This window comes from Pyrus communis, chromosome 7, assembly GCF_041283825.1.
Source record: "Pyrus communis isolate YQ-2024b chromosome 7, ASM4128382v1, whole genome shotgun sequence".
Classification (NCBI taxonomy): Eukaryota; Viridiplantae; Streptophyta; class Magnoliopsida; order Rosales; family Rosaceae; genus Pyrus; species Pyrus communis.
Window position 1 is genome coordinate 3,301,791 of NC_142571.1, and position 20,409 is coordinate 3,322,199.

Genomic DNA, 20,409 nt, shown 5'->3' on the forward strand with positions numbered 1-20,409 from the left:
AAACATAGTAACATGCGACGATTTAAAGTTAGACCCAGTAAAAAAAAAGTTAGCATCCGGAACTGAAGTAGTACGCTCTCTCTCTCTCTCACCTCTCTCTCTTTCTCTCTCTCTCTCTCTTCTCTCTCTCTCTCCTTCTGTGTCTGAAAGTCGCCAACGGAGAAATACGCAGCCATCAACAGCAAAATGCAAAGAGGTCAGAACGGCTTTATACTTCTTGTTTTCCCCTTCAAGCTTTCGTGCATGGAAATCTGCTGCTTAATTTCGAATTTTTCTAAATCTTAGCCTAATACCCATTTCAATATCATGTTCTAGATCTCGTTTTCTGTAGATTTCAGCTCGAGATTTGCTGTCCTGTTAAAATTATGAAACTTTTAAGTAATGTGTAGCGTCGTTTGTGATATTGTCTTGCAGATGTACATGTTTCAAGTGAAAACTTTTGTTTCTCTGAAAAAAAATGAGAAATGAATTTAGGGTTTAGACAACAATCACCCAGAAGTTGAAGAGAAATTAGGGTTTTTCAGGTTTGTCGGAAAAGCGAAAAACTTTAGTTTAGGGTTGATTTGTGGACAAGGGTTCGTGATGGAAGGAGGGTCAAGCCACAACTTTGTTCCTCCTTCAGCTGGGATTGATAAGTCAAGGGTTTTGGATGTTAGACCTCTGCGTAGTTTGATGCCGGTGTTCCCAGCTACGTCTCAAGCCCCATCCTTTCCGGGCATGCCTCCCTTTGGCCATACCCCTAATGGGTTTCCTCCGTTTTACCCGTTTAACGTACCACTATCTCAGGCCTCACCTGATCTAAATAGTGAGATGAGGACACCAAGCGGTTCCATGCCCGCTCCTATCCGGTCATATAGAGCTCCTGCCCCATCTGGCTCCGATGACTTTCCAGAGGATTCCAATGGAGAAGGGTTCTTTGATCCTCATGTAGGTTCTAGTGCATCTCGAAAGAAGACCTCAAAAGCTAGTTCATCTCGAAAGAAGACCAAGAAAAATGGAGATGGCTGTTCAGTAACAAACAATGGGTCAGGCGTGACCTTTGTTCCTGTTATGAGTTCATTTCAAATTGAAGATGGTAACAGGGAGTTGGTTAATTATGTACTCATGAATTTCGATGCACTCCGGAGAAGGATCTGCCAAATTGAAGAGAACAAGGAAACGAAAACTGGGCTTATTAAGCGTGCAGATTTGAAAGCTGGTAACATTTTGATGAGCAAAAAGGTTAGGACAAACATGAGGAGGAGAATTGGGGTTGTCCCTGGAGTTGAGATTGGCGACATTTTCTTTTTCCGAATGGAAATGTGTGCGGTTGGATTACATGCTCCATCGATGGCTGGAATTGACTACATGACTGGCAAGGGTGATGGTGAAAAAGATCCGGTGGCTTTAAGCATTGTTTCTTCAGGAGGCTATGATGATGAGGCAGAGGACAGCGATGTCTTGATATACAGTGGCCAGGGTGGAAATAGCAACAACAAAGACAAAGATAGGGAGGTGGCTGATCAGAAGCTTGAAAGGGGTAATCTTGCTCTTCAGAGAAATTTGCATCATGGCAATGAAGTACGAGTGATTCGGGGCATGAAAGAAGATGTTAATTCAATTACAAAGATCTATGTCTATGATGGCCTATATAAAGTTCATGAGTCATGGACAGAGAGGGGGAAAGCTGGTTGTAACATATTCAAGTACAAGCTGTTAAGGGTGCCTGGACAGCCACCAGCTTTTGCAGTTTGGCAAACTCTTCGTAAGTGGAAGGACGGTTTTTCCTCAAGGGCTGGACTTGTTCTTCAAGACCTCACTTCAGGGACTGAACCTGTACCTGTTTCCCTTGTAAATGAGGTTGATAATGAAAAGGGGCTGGCATCTTTCACTTATTTCCCTACACTCAAATATACTAAATCATTCAGTCTCATGCCACCTTCTTTTGGCTGCAATTGCCGCAGTGCATGCCAGCCAGGTGATACGAATTGCTCTTGCATTCAGAAAAATGGAGGTGATTTTCCTTATACTAGCAATGGGATTCTAGTCAGTCGTAAACAATTGTTACATGAATGTAGTCCTACGTGTCCATGCACTCCCAACTGCAAAAACCGGGTATCCCAAACTGGTGTAAAATTGCGGCTGGAAGTGTTTAAGACAAAGGATAGGGGTTGGGGCCTCCGGTCATGGGATTCTATTCGTGCTGGTGCTTTTATTTGTGAGTATGCTGGTGAAGTTATAGATGAAGCGAAGTTAAAACAGAAAGAGGATGGAGGGGAAAATGATGAATATATTTTTGACACAGGCCGTGATTATGAATCGTTCAAGTGGAGTTATGAACCTGGATTACTAGAGGAGAGTCCTCATGATGTTAATGAGGATTATAACATTCCATATCGCCTGATCATAAGTGCCAAGAATGTTGGGAATGTAGGTCGGTTCATTAATCACAGTTGCTCACCAAATGTTTTTTGGCAACCAGTTGTATATGAACACAACAATCAGTCTTTTGTCCATATTGCTTTTTATGCCATCAGACACATTCCCCCTATGACAGAGTTGACATATGATTATGGGACAAGTTCTAATGAAGCTGGCAGTAACAGTGGACCCAACAGGAAAAATAAATGCTTATGTGGATCGTCAAAATGCCGGGGTTATTTTGGTTGATCATGTAGGTTCTAAAACATGCTGCTCCAGTGCCAACAAACATGATCCTGGTGAGAATGACTGGAACTTCGTCTTGTTTAAATGTTTTTTAACGTAGCATAGCTGTAGTATTGTTGTTTTATCTTTCTATCTATGGTCGATGGTTTAGGTTCCACCAACAGACCATCATGGTGCCGACAAACATGATCCTGGTTAAGAAGTCTGGAATCTCTATCATGTTTATATGCTTCTGAACTTAGCATGACTCTGATTTTGTTTTATCTTTCAGTCTCTAGGGGAGACATGCTTGCGAACTTTAAGTTCCCGTCTTTTATTTGTATTTCTTATATAAAAGCTCTGTGCATGGCAGTTCATAAATGCAATCTTGGATATATGTGTAAGAAGGCTTATGCTACGGATTCATGAAACTTTGTATTTGGAGTCTGCATGAATTTCTAATAAATAATATTGCGAGATTATGTTATAGAACTCAGCAAGTCATGTACTTTTGTTAGGAAGGAAACAAATGGATGGAATTATAGTTTAGTTATTGCTTGACTGTTCATTATTCGCGTTTGCTCTGATCGTACTCAAGTTTGGAGGTTCATTTACATTCTTGTTTACAAGTTATCCTTGTTTATATCATCCTCGTACAACCAAACCGAAAACTTCTTTTCATGACATATTCAGCCTACCTAAACTAAACTAAACCCATTTCTCTGCTGCTGATTTCTGGCGATGGAGAGGCGCTGAGCGGGTCAACTTGTCCAATCATAGGGCACCACGTGGATTAATCTTATGGGTTGTTGATTCCTAGTTCATTGGCGTTGTCATGCATGCTTACAATTTGGTGGAGGATGTGCTTCAGAGTCTAGCTTCCTTGTTAATAGGGTTGGTAGATTTCCTAGCATAGCTTCCTTATGCGGTATAGCCCTTCGAAGAGGCAGGCTTGGTAATGCATGCAGGATTTTTGGAAGGGAGGAAGGATGCTCCACATTTTAGTCTCTCATTTCGTTTTTCTACTCTCCAAAATTTCTTTCTGGTGGTATTGGGAATTTTGGTTCCGGAGAATTGAAGGTTTTCATTCAATACTTTTAGGTTTTTTTTTTTAAGGGTGGTGGCGTGGTGTTATTTACACATAATTTTTTATCTTTCACATGCCCCTCTCAATTTTTGATTATCGGATTGAATGAATTAAAGAAGCTCAATGAACAAAAATTAACAAAAGTGAGTGAATAGCATTGGTTTTTTTATGTTGGTAATAAAATAAAATGAATGAAGGATAAATAATGTACTTGGGTTAGGTTGGTCTTCTTAATGAAGTGTTTTGAAGGATAAAAAGTTTGCTACAAAAAAAAAAAAAAAAAAAAAAAAAAAAGTCTTGTATGGTTTGATGTGATCGCCAGGTATATCTTTAAAAAATACTACAGTATCATCTTTTAATATGACAAATGTGTTGATTGATTCTACCTCTATTAGATAAATGATATAAATATGTGATTAGTGTAGCATTAATCTATATATCCCAAGCAATTGCAACCTCAGCGCTTTCAGCATCGTTACATCTAAAAAACAAAAGAAAACTAATAAAAAATGTTTGAAAACTAAGTTTTAATCAAAATGATAAAAATGTGTTGTAAGTGAATAATATCAAGAGTGACTTTTTGGAGTAAAAACATCTTTTTCGTTAAAAGTGAATAATACCGATAGTGTTTCGTTAAAACTCCCAAAAAAGAAACGTTCATCAAACAGGCCCTAACAGTTGAATTAAGATCCTGACCATTGAATTAAGATCTAACGATGGTTGTCCATTTTATGTGATAGAGCTTGGATAAGAGACGGAAAAGGAAGGGAGGAAAGCTTCTCAATTCTCCCAAGGAGCATTATTACTTACTGTCATTGCATATGAGTGGGTGCTATAGATGTTTGAATGTTCAATTCCATCCACCAAAAAAAAATACAAAAGGGGCTTAATAATGTCAAAAGGACAAACAACTAGAGTCTACAACTTACAATTTGAACCGATGCCACGTAAAACTTACTAAAAGGAGGAACAAATGTCCCTAAAACAACAACACAAACTCACTTCATACAACATTATAACAAGCCAGAGCAGTGTAAATGTACACAAACATGCACGACAGATCCGTATTTCCTACAAGCAGCAAAGAAAAAGCTCCACGTTGAATTGTCTCAACGGCATCCAAGCAAATACAAACCTGTACCTGATTTTTTTTTCTTTCCCCACCGCTCCTGGAGATTAAAGCACTCCATATGGGTGTCTCTACAACTCTGCATGTGGCCTTGATACTCATGAATGAGTAGCGTTTCCTATCATACAGCAAGCCACTCCAAAAGACCATAAAGAAAATATTCACCAGCAATCATGACCAAAGTTCCGCTATTTGAACAGTTTAGCCAAGCAAATCTCGAAACAAGTTGGGATTCGGACTTGTTGGCGTCACACCCATCTGCCTTACAAGTGAATCCTTTTCCAAGGCATCTTTAGGGTTAGGACCCTTATTAAACTGTGTTACCCCGCCTTGAGCAGTCCTTGTGGCATTTGATAACTCAGATGTAAGATTAAACTCATCTCTGTTGGTCGGCAAAAGATCCCCAACACTGCTACCGAGCCCACTGACAGGTGTATCTGCATATAATCCCATAAAATCAGGTGTCTTAGCAGCACCTGCTGTACCATGGTTCACATTCGAAGCGACATCAGTTTGATCAAGAAGCCCTTCTAACTGCTTGAAAGGGTCTATGGCCGGAGCAGAACTACTACTAGTTGAGTCACCCAAGTCGAGCAAGTCTGGAGCAGGTTCACGATTAACTTCAGTGTGTGCAGCTGCTGCCTTTGGCGCTTGGGACTTCTCTGAAGTATGGGTACTCGCCTTAGACGCCTTATGGTTGGCAGAAGATGGCCTCTTCTCGGTTTTTGATGGACCTCCAAACAGTGAAGAGGCAAGCTTCTGCTTTTCTGGAGAAATTTCAACCTGTGGCCGCCTTGAATCATAAGTATCACGGGCTTTTGAATTTGAAGTGCCCACACTATCTACTTGAGTAACCCCATTCGTTGTTTTGTGGGAAGTAGAACTTGAAGAATTCGTGCTCGGCGATGCAGAAGAAGAATATGTTGGCCTGCCCCATTTTTTTTGAACACCGTCAAGTCGTAGCTTAAGTTCTGATGATCCTGCGTCTGATGCAGATGGCAATGATGCAGGCTGGCGGGTCTCCCTCGCATAAGATGGTTCAGGCACTGGAACAAGCTCAGTTGAGGAAGCAACTGCAGCTGGAGGAACTCTTGATGGCATTACTGGCTTTGGAAGCTCATATGCCTCAAACCTAAGACTATGGGTTAAAGCTTCATGGTGATCTTGGTTTCCGAAATTGCTGATATCTAACACTCCAGAGCGCTCATTCTCAGGAATATAGGGCTGAGCGCCTTTTTCTAGTGCTTCTTGGACATAGCCATTGAGGAATGAAAGGTTTTTATCAATCTGCAAAAGAAGATGAAGATATTAGTTTGTATATATCTATAATTATAAATTTAATTCTCATTTACGATAAATCACCTCTACAAGAGATGGTGTACATGCAAGGCATAATCCAAAATCTAGGTTTTCCGGAATACTAGAGAAATATGCAAAACCTTTCAAAAGAGCACCCACAGGGCCACAACTAAAGGGAAGAAATAAGATGCAAAGACCGGGGAGGACCGAAGTCAAGAAACTAACTACAGCATGTCGTACAATACCAAGTTGAATCACTCGATCAGTATCCAGATAGTACCAAGGTTCACCCATGTTAGTCAAGTAAGAAATTTAAGTCCAAAACTGATTGTGAATTTTTCATCTAAACCACGATCTTTTCCACAATGTTTTTCAATGTACAATTTAATAAAGGTTGCGCTGACTGTTCGGTGTTTAAAAGATATAGTTAATGGCATTACAATTGTCACACTTCTTAACACATGGCTGCTACATTCTCTCAAACTTTATCTCATTAGTAAGACATATAGGGTATATTTAAATAGAAAGCAAAGCTAGCAGTCTCGTGTAGGATACATGTTCATTTTTCATAGTATTTGTACCTTGAGTAGCATTCTTCTGGATCTATATATTACGTTGCATTCTTGTCGAAAATGAATAATGTTGCATCATGTTTTTTGATAATGCATCCATGAAACACATACCACATGCCTCATCATGATGTCAAAAAGTGAATTACGTTTCATCAAGATAATTATAAACACAAGAAAGATATTATTGTGACTTGGAAAAGTGAATTATGTCGCATTACAAAAGCTCTGAGATACATTTTTATGAGACAAATACATAGTTCACTTTTGATATACCCCACGTAAAACTAATCAAGGGTTATATCTAATAGATCTCAAAAAATGTTTACCAAGCATAATAATTCAGTAAAACAAACCTGAAAATAATGGAAATGATGCAATGTTTTTGAGTAGTCAGAGAATATCAGGACCAGACTCTGAAAAATGTTTGTTTAAAGGAAATGACATATATCTTTATGGTTCCACGTGAACAAATCTCTTGAACAATCCAATGACCCAACATGTAAATATATCAGAAAACATAAGAGTCGATAACAAATGGAAAAAATCATTTGGCATATAACAGTAAAAGGCTCACCAATCTTAATGCAATCACAAGGCTAAATAACCATTAGACCTGACTATTAGAATAGCAAAATAAGAGGGAAAAGAAGAAATGCAGGGTTACTGTAATAATTAATATTTGTTAATGCCAACAAATATGACCTCAATATCTTCACAACTTGCGTCTGGCGGAATTATACTCTCAACAGCAGGAGCATCTAAGCTAATGACAGCTTGCAATTCATATGCACGCTGCTGCAGATCTGTTGAGTGAGAAGCTGATAGTTCTTCCACCAAAGATTGACACTGCAAGAGAATAAAGATTGTTTTTTCAATCAAAAGTACCTCCATGACGAGGCAAAACAAAATGAACATGACAACATTATAGCTATTAGCTAACCATTGATTAGATAAATGTGATCTTGTAAGTTCTGTCCAAAGAACTCAATGTACAAATATTCATTTATCACTACAACTCTAAAACTTCTTTTTCAGATTTATCTTGGAACTTATCCAAGTCAAACCATCTAATTATAATTTCTTCAAAACAGAGAGAGTACACATACTTAAAATTAAGGCAAACAAATATATAAATTTAGAAAAAAAACACTGATTAGAAAAGAAAATTACACTGATTCAGTTTCTTGTCAGATAGCCTTTTAATTGTTAAAAGGATAGGAAAGGTATGACTACATGCAGCCTGACATACAATTTCACTTCATGCTACAAAATCAAGATCAATATGAGATGATGTTCAAACCTAAGCAGACACTAGAAGCATGGTCATTGATATTCTCATAAATGTGAACTTAGGATTAAAGAGTTCATTAAATGCACCTCAGGTAGGATATCGACTTTTCTCCGAGCTGATATTTCAAATGCATATATTTTCATGATTGCTGTAACGGCATAAGCCTGTAAAAGAAGAACATAATCACTTTAGTTTCAACAAATAAGAAACAAGCATAAACATAAAATAAACACAACATGAATGGTGAGTTTTCTATGAATAGATAACCAAATATCAAAATGAGCGAAGAAAAGTTAAACCAGGTAACATAGCATACAGAATAGAATTCTTTGCATAAATTTTTCTTTAAACTTCAACAAAAAGGAAAAGAGAAGAAACGCCCTTCAGTCCATGAAAATCTAAGTAGAGGATTAAAATTACATTTGTTTACTTATTCAAATGGAAAATAAAAGGTTTGTTCCCTACCTTGTCGTCTATATTTTTTCCAAAAGCTCTCATGCTTCTACAGCTACACATGAGAACCTACTTATTTAAAATACCTTTTAATTTCTTTAAAAAATATATATTTGTTTTAATTGTGATCAAACATATTCTTTTGATTTCAATTCTTGTTACCACTGAGCCAACAGGCCCCGTTGTGGGCCTCCCTTTGAAGATCCACAGGCATACAGGCCACAGCTGGACCGTTCCAAACCACGCCAGAGCACAATTTTCTTTTAGCACTTGAGGAATTTTTTTCAAAAGCTTTATGCGCACTTTTGGCAGATTGGGGACTTTTTTTCTAACCCAAAATTAAAGAATCATGTTAAGTGCATCTTACTGAGCATTTTGCTTCCCCAGTCAAGTGAAAAACTATAAAATCATCATCCAGTTACCAGAACGAATCCAATGCCCAAAACATGCAGTTTAGGAGTAGGATAGTATTAACAAAAGGTAGCAGAAAAATAAAATCCAAACCCATAAACAGAAGAAGGCTGACAGTCCCTTCATAGAAAATTAATTAAAACTCCAAAAAGAAAATAACGAGCACAGTGCATAAATGTTCACAAGGGAAGCATAGTTATTAAAACTACGAAAATGACAATCCAATCATTCAGTTTCGTAGATGTTAACAGCTTGCCACCATGTATACCTTATTCAGAACAAGAAGGACCTCAATTTAAAAATATATTATTGAGAAAAGGAAATGGAACAGAGCCTTATATTCATCTTAAATATTTGGTACAAACCAAATTGTATCAATTTTTATACAATTATACCATGAACTAATATCCAATTTAAGATGCATGGAAATACCTTCGACTCAAACTAAAATACAAATTCAGATAATGCAAATTCTAGTTACAGAAATCTGAGTTCGAGGAGTACCTTGACGGATTCATCATTTGAATATGCCTCTGCAACATCACATAACTTCCCAGTGATATAGGAAGCAGAATATTTTCCATCAGCAGTTCCATATTCTCCCAAAACCCAACAAATGACCTGAGATCACAACCAAAAAGTAAGATATCGACAGGAAAGTTCGTTAAAAAAATTAATGTAAAAGAACAAAAGTACAGAGGACATAATGTACCTGAAGAAATACAGATGGAAGCTTTGGCTCACCAATTATACGCAAATATGACTCCACCTGCACATAAAGAAGATTTTTCTTTACCATACGCAACAAGAAAAAAAGAAAGGAGCTGGTTTATGACAGAGTGCAGAAGCAAGCAATGCACAAGTGTTGTAAACATGCTACTATCATATAATCTCAAAGCACATGGTAGTAACAAGTAATGCTTCTTTCTCAATAAGGTAAACTACATCTCAAAGAAAATCTAACTCTGAAGTTTTCAAAGAACAGGAGATATGCAAAGACAGGTGAAAAGAACAGAATTAAAAAATAAAAAAATAAAAAAATAAAAACATAGATCCAGTGGTTGTTTTGCAAAACCAACCCATTATCCCTCTACATAATAACTACAACTTGGTTCAAAGAACAAACTCTTTGGCGACAGAAATCAGCTAACCCACTGTTGGCTACAATATACATTATATGGGATAGTTTGCTAATGCCCCTGAAATACAGTCCATCGCCCTAAACTTAATTTGGTCTTGGTACAACTAAATTGCTCATTGTCCCCCCCCCATCAGTTCAATGGTAGACAAGGAGGTGGTGGTAGTGTGGTGGCACAGATCAATATTAAGAAATAATGGAGAAATATGAGTACAAAGAGACAGAAGCTTGAAGGTCATTACATAATTTCATACAAATTAGAACACATGGCCCTGTAGGTTTAAATATCAAATTTTTTGAAGTAACAACGGATTCTTCCAAAATGATGTCTCCATGCTTTTCCCATCAACTGTAGATGGTCTTTATGGAACTATGAGGAATCTAACAATTTAAGGGACAAATTTCTTTTAGAGTTTAACAGAAACCTTTGAAGTCAAATTTAGGAGGACATATTTTTATTGATATTGAGTAAACCAGTTATGAACATAAGAGCAAAATCAAAGTCACATACTGCAGATGATCTCAGCTGACTATCTGCATTATCATCATCCTCTCCAAATCCCTCGGCGATCAACTTCATCAAGTTATGTGCCACCTTAACATTCACTAGATCCCCCGCATGTTCAAAGACTTTATTCATGGTCTGCAGTGAAAACACATCAGGCAATGACATTGGATGTTCAATAAGCATTGACAAAATTGATCCTTGATAGAACTAGAATCTAAAAAGAAAAATGCATTACTCTTACCAGGATAAACCATTGATTACTTGGGGCAAATTGCTCTGCAAGCTCCACGCATCTCGAAGCTATGTAAGTTTTGTAATGGTTGTCATTAATGCTAATCATGTAATCAATCATACGATCCACAATCACTTCCACATTGGAGGACTTGGTCATCTTGTACAATAGTTCAAACGTTTTTCGTTTCAGAGTATCATCTGGGTCCTGCATGCACCAAACTTCTACTAACTTAAAAAGTTACAAGCAAAACTCTAAAAGAGAATACCTTAAACTAAAAGGGAATCTCCCACCTCTAAGCAATCGATGACGGCTAGTTGGTGTTGCTCAGCTATCTCTGGACTAATCTTTATCAGTCGACCAAGGGCATCAATGCCCATATATTTCAGATTATGACTGTCACTCTGTCCACAACATAGATAACAAGGAATTGTTGTTTAACCCTCTAAACGATCTACATGCAAACCATAATTTGTACAAAATCACAATGAAAAGTACAGATAAGTCGAACCTTCAAAAATCTTGAGATGACTTGAGCAGCCTGTTCTAACAACCTAGGATTGGGATATATGGAAGAAACGCAACAAATGCACTCATAAAGAACAGCATTCCCAATATTACTTGAGGAATCGCACTTCCGAAATATATCGCCAACTACAGTATACATCTGCTCACTCGATTGCTTATCACCACTCCCCAACAATGCTAGAATTTTCAACAACCTAATCTGCATTGTCAAATTCAATCACTAAATTACATCGCTTTACAACGAAGAGAACTCATTATGTCAATTACTTAATCATACCAAAAAAGCTAAATTCACACACTGAGCGGCTCAGCTTCAATCAGAGTAAGTAAAACCTGGATAAAAGGCGCCGGAAGCTGATGGTAATCGTAGGCCTTGGGCAACCTGCGCTCGGCGACCTGCTTGAGAATGCTGACAAAGCTGACCACCAAATCCTTAAAAGAATTTGCATCGATGGTAATTAGATCGAACAGCGAGCAGAGCGTGGCACCCATGACGCCCGGATCGTTATCGCAGAGCCGCTTCCGAAAATTTGACACCAGATGCGAAACAGAAGAGGGCGATTTCTGATAAAATCGGTGAAGCGCCATGATGGCCTTCTTCCTGACAGCCTCCTTGGGATGGCCGAGGAGGTCGACGACCTGGGGCAAAACGGCAGGCACAGTCTCGTCGTTGATGAGCTTGCAAACGGCATTGAGGGCGGCGCAAACGACAAGGTAATTGTCAGACCTGAGATCCTTCTGGATGGTGTTGACGATCAAGATGATCAAATCGTGATCGTCGCTGAGGAAGAGGGAGACGGCGAGGTAACCGGTGCGCTTGAGAAGGAGGTTATCGTCGTGAGTCATCTTAACGGCGTGAATGTAGGCGAAGGAGCCGTCGTGGCCGAGCATTTCGACGTAGACGAGGCGGATGATGTACTCCTTCATCTTGCGCTTGGGGATATCGGGCTCGGAGAGACGTCGTTTAAGGGTTTCGATCTCGAGGAGGACGATGCGCTCCTCCTCCGCCTTGGATCGAGCTTCGCCGATGGACTTGACGAGGTCGAGGAACTCCTTGGATTGGCCGAAGCCGCCCTGGGAGCCCATCGCGAGCTCCCGGCCGATGGTCTTGAGCTGCTCCATTGATGATTGAGGGTTTGAATGTTAGGGTTTTGGATCGAGAATTGGGGGTGGTGGTGGTGTTGGGTGTGGTGGTGTCTCCTCCTGTCCTGTGGGTAGATCTGATTCTGGAGAGACAGAGGGTGTCGTGACTCGTTTGTTGTACGGGTGGCATTTTAGACCCAACCCCGCTAACCCGATCCAATTCACTCGCTAAAATCAACATTTGGATAAAATACTAAACGGGTTGTTTTTTTTTTTTTTTTTTTTTTATAAACAAACATATTATTTACACTAAAAGGGAGACGATTAGTTTAGCCTCGTAATGAGTTAGCAATAATATAGGTCAAATTCACCCTTGGTGAGAATCAAACCTAAGGTCTCTCACTTGCAAGTGGTATTCCTCTTTACTTGTAAGTGAGAGGTGTTGGATTCGATTTTCACCAAAGGCGAATTTGAACCTTATTATTATAGTTGGCCTATTATGTAGCTTAACTCATTTCTTCACTTTCTTAGTGTAGATAATATTACTTGTAAGTAAGAGGTATTAAATTCGATTTTCGCTAAAAGCGAATCTGAACCTTATTAGTATGGCTGGCCCATTGTGTGGTTTAATTTATTTCCTTATTCCTTTAATGTAGATATTATCGTTTGTTAAAAAAAATAATAAATAAATAAAAAAACACTTTCAAATGAGTTTCATAGATCACTAAAAGTACTTATAGCTCATTTGGATGTGCTTTTAAAATAACTGAAAGCATTTTTGGAACTAATCCTTAGGCAAAATGCAAGTAAATCTTGAAAAAGCACTTAAAGTGTCTCCTGAAAGAAGCACATAACTTCTTGCAGAAAACAATTCAAATGCTTTGAAACCCAAAAATATTTTCTCTAAAAACGCTTTCAATTATTTTAAAAGTATATCCAAACGAGCTCTTAAAACCCGTCCAAAATGCTTTTAAAAAGTCAAAAGTGTTAAAAAAAAACCCTTATATACTTTTTCAGAAGTACTTGTATTTTTATTAAAAAAAAATCGTGGTGCTCCTAATAGATGTTCTGTTATTGAAAACATTATTTTAGCAAAATTCATGTTGGAATTTATAAATAACAAATTGGATAAATAAGAACAGTTGGAGTTCATATATTTCCATGATGCAAAAGCAAAAGCTCATGTAGCTCTTCTTTTATTTATTCTTCAATCACATAAATGGACAAAGTTTCCCCATTAAGCTTTTAGCCCAAAATTTCTTTTTGGGTTGGATTGAGTTTAAAAGGAAATTTAACCCATAGTTCACCTTTAGAGTGAATCTTAACGGTTAGTGTGCAGTGCAATTATTACGAAGGATGTGTGTCCAAATAAAAAAATAAAGTTAAACATATCAAATTTTAAATTAAATTTACAAGTTAAATAATATATTATTAATAAAAAATAAGTACGTTAATCAACAAAACATCCTTTACAAAAATTATCGTTGCATTTGCTTTCAAAAAGCTAACCCTAAAAGTGGTGACCATGCACTGTATTTTTAGTGAGCACATGCATTCAAAAAGCTAGCTAACCCATCTTTAGTGACCACAGGCTTTCAAAAAGCTAACCCTAAAAGTGGTGACCATGCATTGTATTTGTTAGATCACAAATCTTTGTAGTTTCAGTCCACCACTGAAAAAGGATTAGGAGATTATCACCAAAAGTCTAAGACTTGTTGGGAAATGCATTTAAAAGAACTGAAAGCTCTTAGTGAAAATATTTTCACTGAAAGCACTTTCAGTTATTTTAAAAATATTTCCAAACAAGTCCATAATTCTATCCACCACTGAAAAATGATTAGGAGATTATCACCAAAAGTCTAAGACTTGTTGGGAAATGCATTTAAAAGAACTGAAAGCTCTTTACTGAAAATATTTTCACTGAAAGCACTTTCAGTTATTTTAAAAACATTTTCAAACAAGTCCATAATTCTAACTTTCATGATTTTATCCTATTTCCACGTTTTCCAACGTTTTCACTTCTCTCTTCCCTCAAACCTCGATCTTCCGATTGACACCCATCAAAATCCCATAAGGAATGTTATTCATACCATGTTTTGTACTACATTTTCATACTACCTTAGGTGACATTTGACATGAACAACTACATCATTTGAATTAATCAGATTTTTAAATTTAGTTCATTATTTAATAAACTAATAATTAAGAAAAACTAGTTAATTAAATGATGATTGTGGTATACAAAGAGTTTTTCTTCTTCTTTTCCTTGGGTTTTGCAAAATGTTTCAAATGATGTGGCTGTCCACATCAAATGTCATCTTGCCACCTAAGGTGGTATAGAATTACAGTACAAAAATATGGTATGAATAGTACAACCATGCATCCACTCTTTCATTTTCTTCTTCAGGTTTGGTGCTGCATACATCATACACAATATTGCCAGGACATTTCAGACCCCGAAACAAGTCCATGCTTATATCTTACTCTCAACTCGGTTCAATGTCGACGAGCCGTTTCTGGTTTCTGTTCGATACAAGATATACAGTACTTTGAAATTGATAAGACTCTGAGCATACCGAATACACTCAAAATCGCCCGATTGCAACCCTAATATTTTTCCTAAAAGGATTATGATACACGTAACTCCGATGCCAAGAATGTTTTCCCTTTGAATAATGAGGATCGTGTCTAATATTCCTACTAAGCTATATCCTTACTTGCTACAAGATCAGTGTGGCCAGGGATTTTCCTGAGACATCGACATGAACTTCCGTTTACATTGATCTCGATCTACTCATGTAGAGTAAGAAATGGCTTGAATGTCATCAGAACTGCGACTGCCTCGACCACATTCAAGATGAAGAATATCATCTGGCTTCCTGCAATCGAAATTTGAAACGATTATATTTCTAAACCATGCGAGCTGTCAGTAAATACAGGATGAAAAGTTGGTCAAGTATGATACCAGGTAGGATAGCAGCATCCCGACGTTTTTGTGCCCAAGAAAACCTGTTGAAACGAAATCATATTGTTGGTAAAGAGCAGGGCAATATGTACACCGAAAAAAGTATACTGTTGTAAGGCTTGTAAACTCGCCTTCTCCGATTTACAGTATGCAATACTACTAGTAATCTTCAAACTATATGAAGAACAAAACGTACAAGGTATACGCAAATATTGATTCAAGCATCGTCTATAAGTAAAAGACAGCGAAACTTACAATGCACCGCCACCAGCTGGACCAATTGCCTTGAACATTGACATTGCTGTCATAGCAAGTCCGTTTGCAGCACCTCTTTGTTTTTGGTCCTGTTGTGTCATCACGGTTAAGTTACAACACATTCTCTATTCGAAGCCAATAATCACATGAATTAAATAGTTAATCCGAGAATAAAATTACCACAGCTTTGTTTTGAAGGATGGACAGGCCAGTCACAATCGTGACCTAATTGTACAGAAAAAATTTAAAAGTTAGAGCACAATACGTATCAATGTATTAAAAGCGTGAGGCATGGGCGAGGCGTCCGAGGGATAGCCCAGCCTAGGCGTGAGGCGAAGCCTCACGGGACCCAAAATTTTTAATATATACACCGAGCGTACACATATATTACATTAAAAAAAAAATATTAATCAATAATCAACCTGAGCACACACATATTTTATAAATACATATATATACATATATTATATTATATATATATATATAATAGAGGATGAAAAAAGCACAATGAGAGCACATATAACAATGCACGCAAACAACACACACATCCATTATATAAGAAGATAAAAATTAGAAAAAAAAGGCAGAGAGATGATAGTGTAAAGAAGAGGTATGAGACAGTTAAAACCCTACCCAAAATTTGGGTTTGGGAGTGTTAAAAAAAATAAATAAAAAAAAATCCCCTGAGGCGCACCTAGGAGGCTCCAGCGGTGCCTTCCGCCCACTCCCTCAAAACAGAGGCGGCAACCCTCAAGCCCAGCCTCAAAGGGCGCCTAGGCGCGCCCTGAGGCGAGCCTTTTAAAACATTGATACGTATTACAGTATTAGAGAAGAAAATGGTAAACAGATAGTATTCCTTTGGAAGAAAAGGAAATAAAAATTGATAAACTCAGTTTCTATGGATCGATAAAAGTAGAGTTTCGCTTTCGTAACATATTATGATTATTGTAGATAAAATTGTAGAACAATTTATATCAGTTTCTCGTAGATAATATATAATGGTGCATAGAGTGTGTTAAGTAAATGAGCTCTAGAGTCATGGATGCACATACGGACAAGACATTCTTCAGCACAGATGCACAGTTTAACAGCGCGGAAAGGGAGAGCCCGGACAACATTGCTATAAACGGGTAACTTGACAACAGAGGTATGGATATAATCTGCACACGAATCATGTGCAAAACAAAACACAAAGAAAAAAAATAATATCGGTCACCAGGAGTTAGGTCAAAGGACAATTATTTGCAAAAAGAATTAAACTGCAGAAGGTAGTATAATGCGCAGGGAGGAGCCGAAAACTTACCCCTCCAATGCGAGCAATCATAACAGGACCAAGAAGCCTTTCAACGTATGGATATAGAGTAATTTGGAAGAAAAAAAGACCAAAACCTACAAGTTGATTAAGTTATCAGCCATTATTCTCCATATGTAGTTAGGTACAAATCGAAACAAACAGAGACTGCATATTAAGCAAATATCCCAGATATGTTATGCAGATCATAATGTGTTTAACATAGGAACATGTGTGAATATCAAGTATTACCAGAAATTGCAAGAACTACACCAACGTCCTCAGTTGAAAAGCTCAAACCCCCAAACTTCCGAGGACTTACGGCCCATAATGAGAATATCTGTTTAATGAATCATAAGAAACACATAGTATATCACTTCGAGTGAAAGAGAGCAAAAGGAAAAGGAAAGATGCTGCAAATTATGCTATACTGTGTTAACATGAAACACGCATGGAAGTTACCTCTGTATATGCCATGTCATGAAGCGCGAAAATGGAAAAAACAATGATTGAAGACATTAAGGGCCAATTCTTGAAGAGGTTTTCTTTAGGTGTTCGTTCTTCAGTATTTTGCTTTTCATTTGCATCAGACCCACCGGATGCAGTTTCCAATGCTTCATAAGGATCATCGTGTAATCTAGCTTTTCGGTCGTGCTTGTGTAAAGTTTCCTGCAACCATCAAGGTATGGACATTTTCTGTTAATACGTACATTTTCAAAGTGTACTTAATGTAAACATCTGCTGAAGATGAACCAAGCATTACTAGTTTCTCTTTTCTTGAGGATCCTCAAGAAGTTAAATTCAAATAAAGACTTAAAGGGTACGAAATATAAAGAACAAGATGTCTGAAATCTTCTCATTCACGTAAAAACAAAGTTAAGGCATGCTAGGATGAATGAGTGTAGAACGCACGGGGTATATAATTGGACATTATAAGAATTGAACTCGGTATTAGCAGGTACTTATTATCTAGGAACGGCGTCTAGATGTACTGCAGGGCAGTAAGCTTGTGATAAGCTAAGAAATATAAGAGGCCAAAACAACGAGAATAAAAATAAAAGAAACTCATCATCATAAGGGAATATATACTAAGATGTGTACCGGAAGCCAGAAAGAAGCAACGGCTACTCCAAATGCAAATACCGATATACATAGGCAAGGCAAGAAATACGGGAACCTGCATAAGAATTTCACAAACATCATAGTGCAACAAACAAACAATAAGAAATCTGCTGAAACTTGACAATCCCACTGCAGTATACTTAAATAAGTAGCCCAACTTTACCTCCCAAATATAGAGTTTTGGGAAAATATACTTGGAAATTTGTCTGCTGGCTGCATAAAATTGTTAGGAGCGTCCCATTAATAATCTAGAAAACAAAACGATAAGAAAGAAAGAGAGAGAGAGAGAGAGAGTTCAACCAGAAAAAAATAACAAAGAAATAGAATAATTTCTTCTTTAGCGTCCAATAGCTCCGAATAGTCATCATATTATACAGACATGGTGGAATTAGATCATTTTGGTATCCCACAACCTTAAACTCGCAGGAAACAGCCTTTAAATACTAAAATCATCTGCTATACCATGATTTTCACTAAGCATACTCTCGTCAATGAGCCATTAATTGCTCTATTTAGCCTATTACTTCGAAAACCAACCTTCTCGTACTCTAACCCCAGGATTAATACAAAACGATTGTTACACCTCATGCTTGCTTTAAGCCTTCAAATTAATTCCCAAGTGTTATTGTACCGTGTGCTAGCGTAAAATGATCTACTCCCCATGATTTTCACTGCAGCAAGTAGAATTACCTGGGCCAAGAAACCTCCCAAAGCTGGGCCAATGATCAATCCGATACCCCAGGCTACACTAACCTGAAAAAAGAGGATAACTCTCAATGTTGATGATGTACAACATCTATTATAAGAAGTTGCAGAATCCAGAGGCCAATGTGGCTTACTGTTGACATGCCTAAAGCTTGGTGTTCTTCTCGGAAGGCTTCACTTGCGTATGCCTGGTCATGCAGTTAAATTGTATATTCTAAGTAACCGGGACATTAGATACATGGTTGTACACTTGCATTGACATTATTAGTGATCGTATATGACACAATATAGTACCTTAATCGGACCAAGTAAACCATTCAAACTTCCAAGAAGAAATCGTGTAGAAATGGCCATCCAAAAGTTAAAACTGAGTCCGAATAGAGTGTTGAAAATAACCCTGAGCCAATAAATAGTAAAAATAATTTGTAAATACCCTGAGAAGAGCATTGAGGAAAACAGCCAAGTTATCAAATTGAAACTCAATTGCAGAACAGAAGTTACTAACACTGCAACAGTCCCTATAATTATGACAGGTTTCCGACCATAGCGATCAGCCACCATTCCCCAAAAAATTGATGTCAGAGCTCTGCCAATCATATATGAAGCTCCTTCACAACATAGGAAAGTTCGTCAAGACACTTGTTAAGGAACAAAATGGTGAAGAATAAGAAAGGTAAGTAGTGACAATCATCAACTCACCTACATATCCAGCATAGTAGCCAATGTCTTCCTCTCTTTTAGCAATATGCAAATCCCTAATCTGCAGACAATAATTTGGAAATTTGAGATACCAAGTCGACTTCAATGGGTTTTGAAGGTTGTATTTTTCATAAAATTTAAGAAGTGAAAGTAGCAACAGTATTAATAAGTATGCACTCACCATAAAATAAAGGAATGGAAAGAGAGATGATATTGGCAGCGCTGGAAAGCGATCACGAAACAAATCAGGACCAAAACATTTGAAAGAAATTAGAAGACGGTGCAGACATAAACATTACTTCACATAATCGATTAATGATTTCGAGAGTGACGAAGCAATCAAACTGTAAGATCATCATGCAGCAAGTCTTTCACTAATTTCACATTGTCCTAGTAGTAGCTTTTTCTAAAAGCACTTGTAACTGCTTAAACCTCTAAAAAGCATACATCTGAATTTCCTTTTCACGTTTTCAATTAATTTCAACATGTTACGTAAAATTAGTCTCTCCAATGAGTTATACATTCATCCATACATGTCAAAATCATTCACAAGAAAACTGAAGTGTAATGAGGATGAATTCGAAAACTAATTTCGGATTCGGTTCAAGAAAAAACGTAAACAAAATCCAAAAGGAAAAAAAATTGCTTTTCTTACAAGCTGAAAGAACAATAATCCCTATAGAAACAAGCATTTTAAAAGGAGGGCCTCTCTGCAGCTCTTTGCGCTGTTCCATCACACAGCCGGGACAATCGTCATAGTAATCCTTCTTCAACAGCGTCTCTCTGCGCTCCTCAGCCATTCGACAATCAATCGCTTCGAACCCAAAACGCGAAAAATGGCTCTCTGAATCTGTTTGATCCTGTTTCAAGCTGACTGAGGAGGAGGAGAGGGAGATGTTAAACTTTTGGTTTTTGTATGCGTCAGGATTAATATTAACAGGAAAATTAAATTAACATCAATGCATGCGCCACCTGCAGGAGAGGGACTTATAGGTATCGTTTAGTATGCAGACGGG

At 37.6% G+C, this 20,409-nt stretch overlaps 3 protein-coding genes across 6 annotated transcripts; 1 reads left to right on the forward strand and 2 right to left on the reverse strand.

Moving 5' to 3' along the window:
* On the forward strand, positions 1–3,784 carry LOC137734723 (histone-lysine N-methyltransferase, H3 lysine-9 specific SUVH1). Of its 3 annotated transcripts, none has more exons than XR_011068582.2 (3): positions 57–196; positions 415–2,699; positions 2,798–3,117. XR_011068582.2 is itself a non-coding variant. In XM_068473989.2 (2 exons), the coding sequence occupies exon 2, from the start codon at positions 583–585 to the stop codon at positions 2,647–2,649; it is 2,067 nt and encodes a 688-aa protein (XP_068330090.2). In that variant the 5' UTR covers positions 1–196; positions 415–582; the 3' UTR covers positions 2,650–3,117. The 3 variants fall into 3 exon arrangements, 1 of the variants encoding a protein (XP_068330090.2); XR_015964531.1 differs by lacking the exon at positions 2,798–3,117 and adding an exon at positions 3,373–3,784 and having other exon boundaries at positions 63–196; XM_068473989.2 differs by having other exon boundaries at positions 1–196; positions 415–3,117.
* A 767-nt stretch (positions 3,785–4,551) lies between these two features.
* On the reverse strand, positions 4,552–12,579 carry LOC137733902 (AP-4 complex subunit epsilon). Its single transcript, XM_068473119.2, has 10 exons — positions 11,607–12,579; positions 11,257–11,472; positions 11,039–11,149; positions 10,755–10,952; positions 10,517–10,648; positions 9,580–9,636; positions 9,372–9,488; positions 8,090–8,167; positions 7,415–7,558; positions 4,552–6,128 (listed from the first exon to the last, which is right to left on the reverse strand). The coding sequence occupies exons 1-10, from the start codon at positions 12,393–12,395 to the stop codon at positions 5,043–5,045; spliced, it is 2,928 nt and encodes a 975-aa protein (XP_068329220.1). The 5' UTR covers positions 12,396–12,579; the 3' UTR covers positions 4,552–5,042.
* A 2,135-nt stretch (positions 12,580–14,714) lies between these two features.
* On the reverse strand, positions 14,715–20,354 carry LOC137734662 (protein ZINC INDUCED FACILITATOR 1). Of its 2 annotated transcripts, XM_068473921.2 has the most exons (17): positions 20,049–20,354; positions 19,575–19,615; positions 19,394–19,454; positions 19,200–19,302; positions 18,989–19,091; positions 18,829–18,882; positions 18,680–18,742; positions 18,153–18,202; positions 17,969–18,044; positions 17,330–17,536; positions 17,120–17,207; positions 16,880–16,965; positions 16,629–16,736; positions 15,757–15,801; positions 15,577–15,665; positions 15,322–15,365; positions 14,715–15,235 (listed from the first exon to the last, which is right to left on the reverse strand). In XM_068473921.2, exons 1-17 carry the CDS (start codon positions 20,191–20,193, stop codon positions 15,147–15,149), a joined length of 1,452 nt encoding a protein of 483 aa, XP_068330022.2. In that variant the 5' UTR covers positions 20,194–20,354; the 3' UTR covers positions 14,715–15,146. The 2 variants fall into 2 exon arrangements, with proteins under 2 accessions (XP_068330022.2, XP_088553729.1); XM_088697603.1 differs by lacking the exon at positions 16,629–16,736.
* Positions 20,355–20,409: the final 55 nt, after the last annotated feature.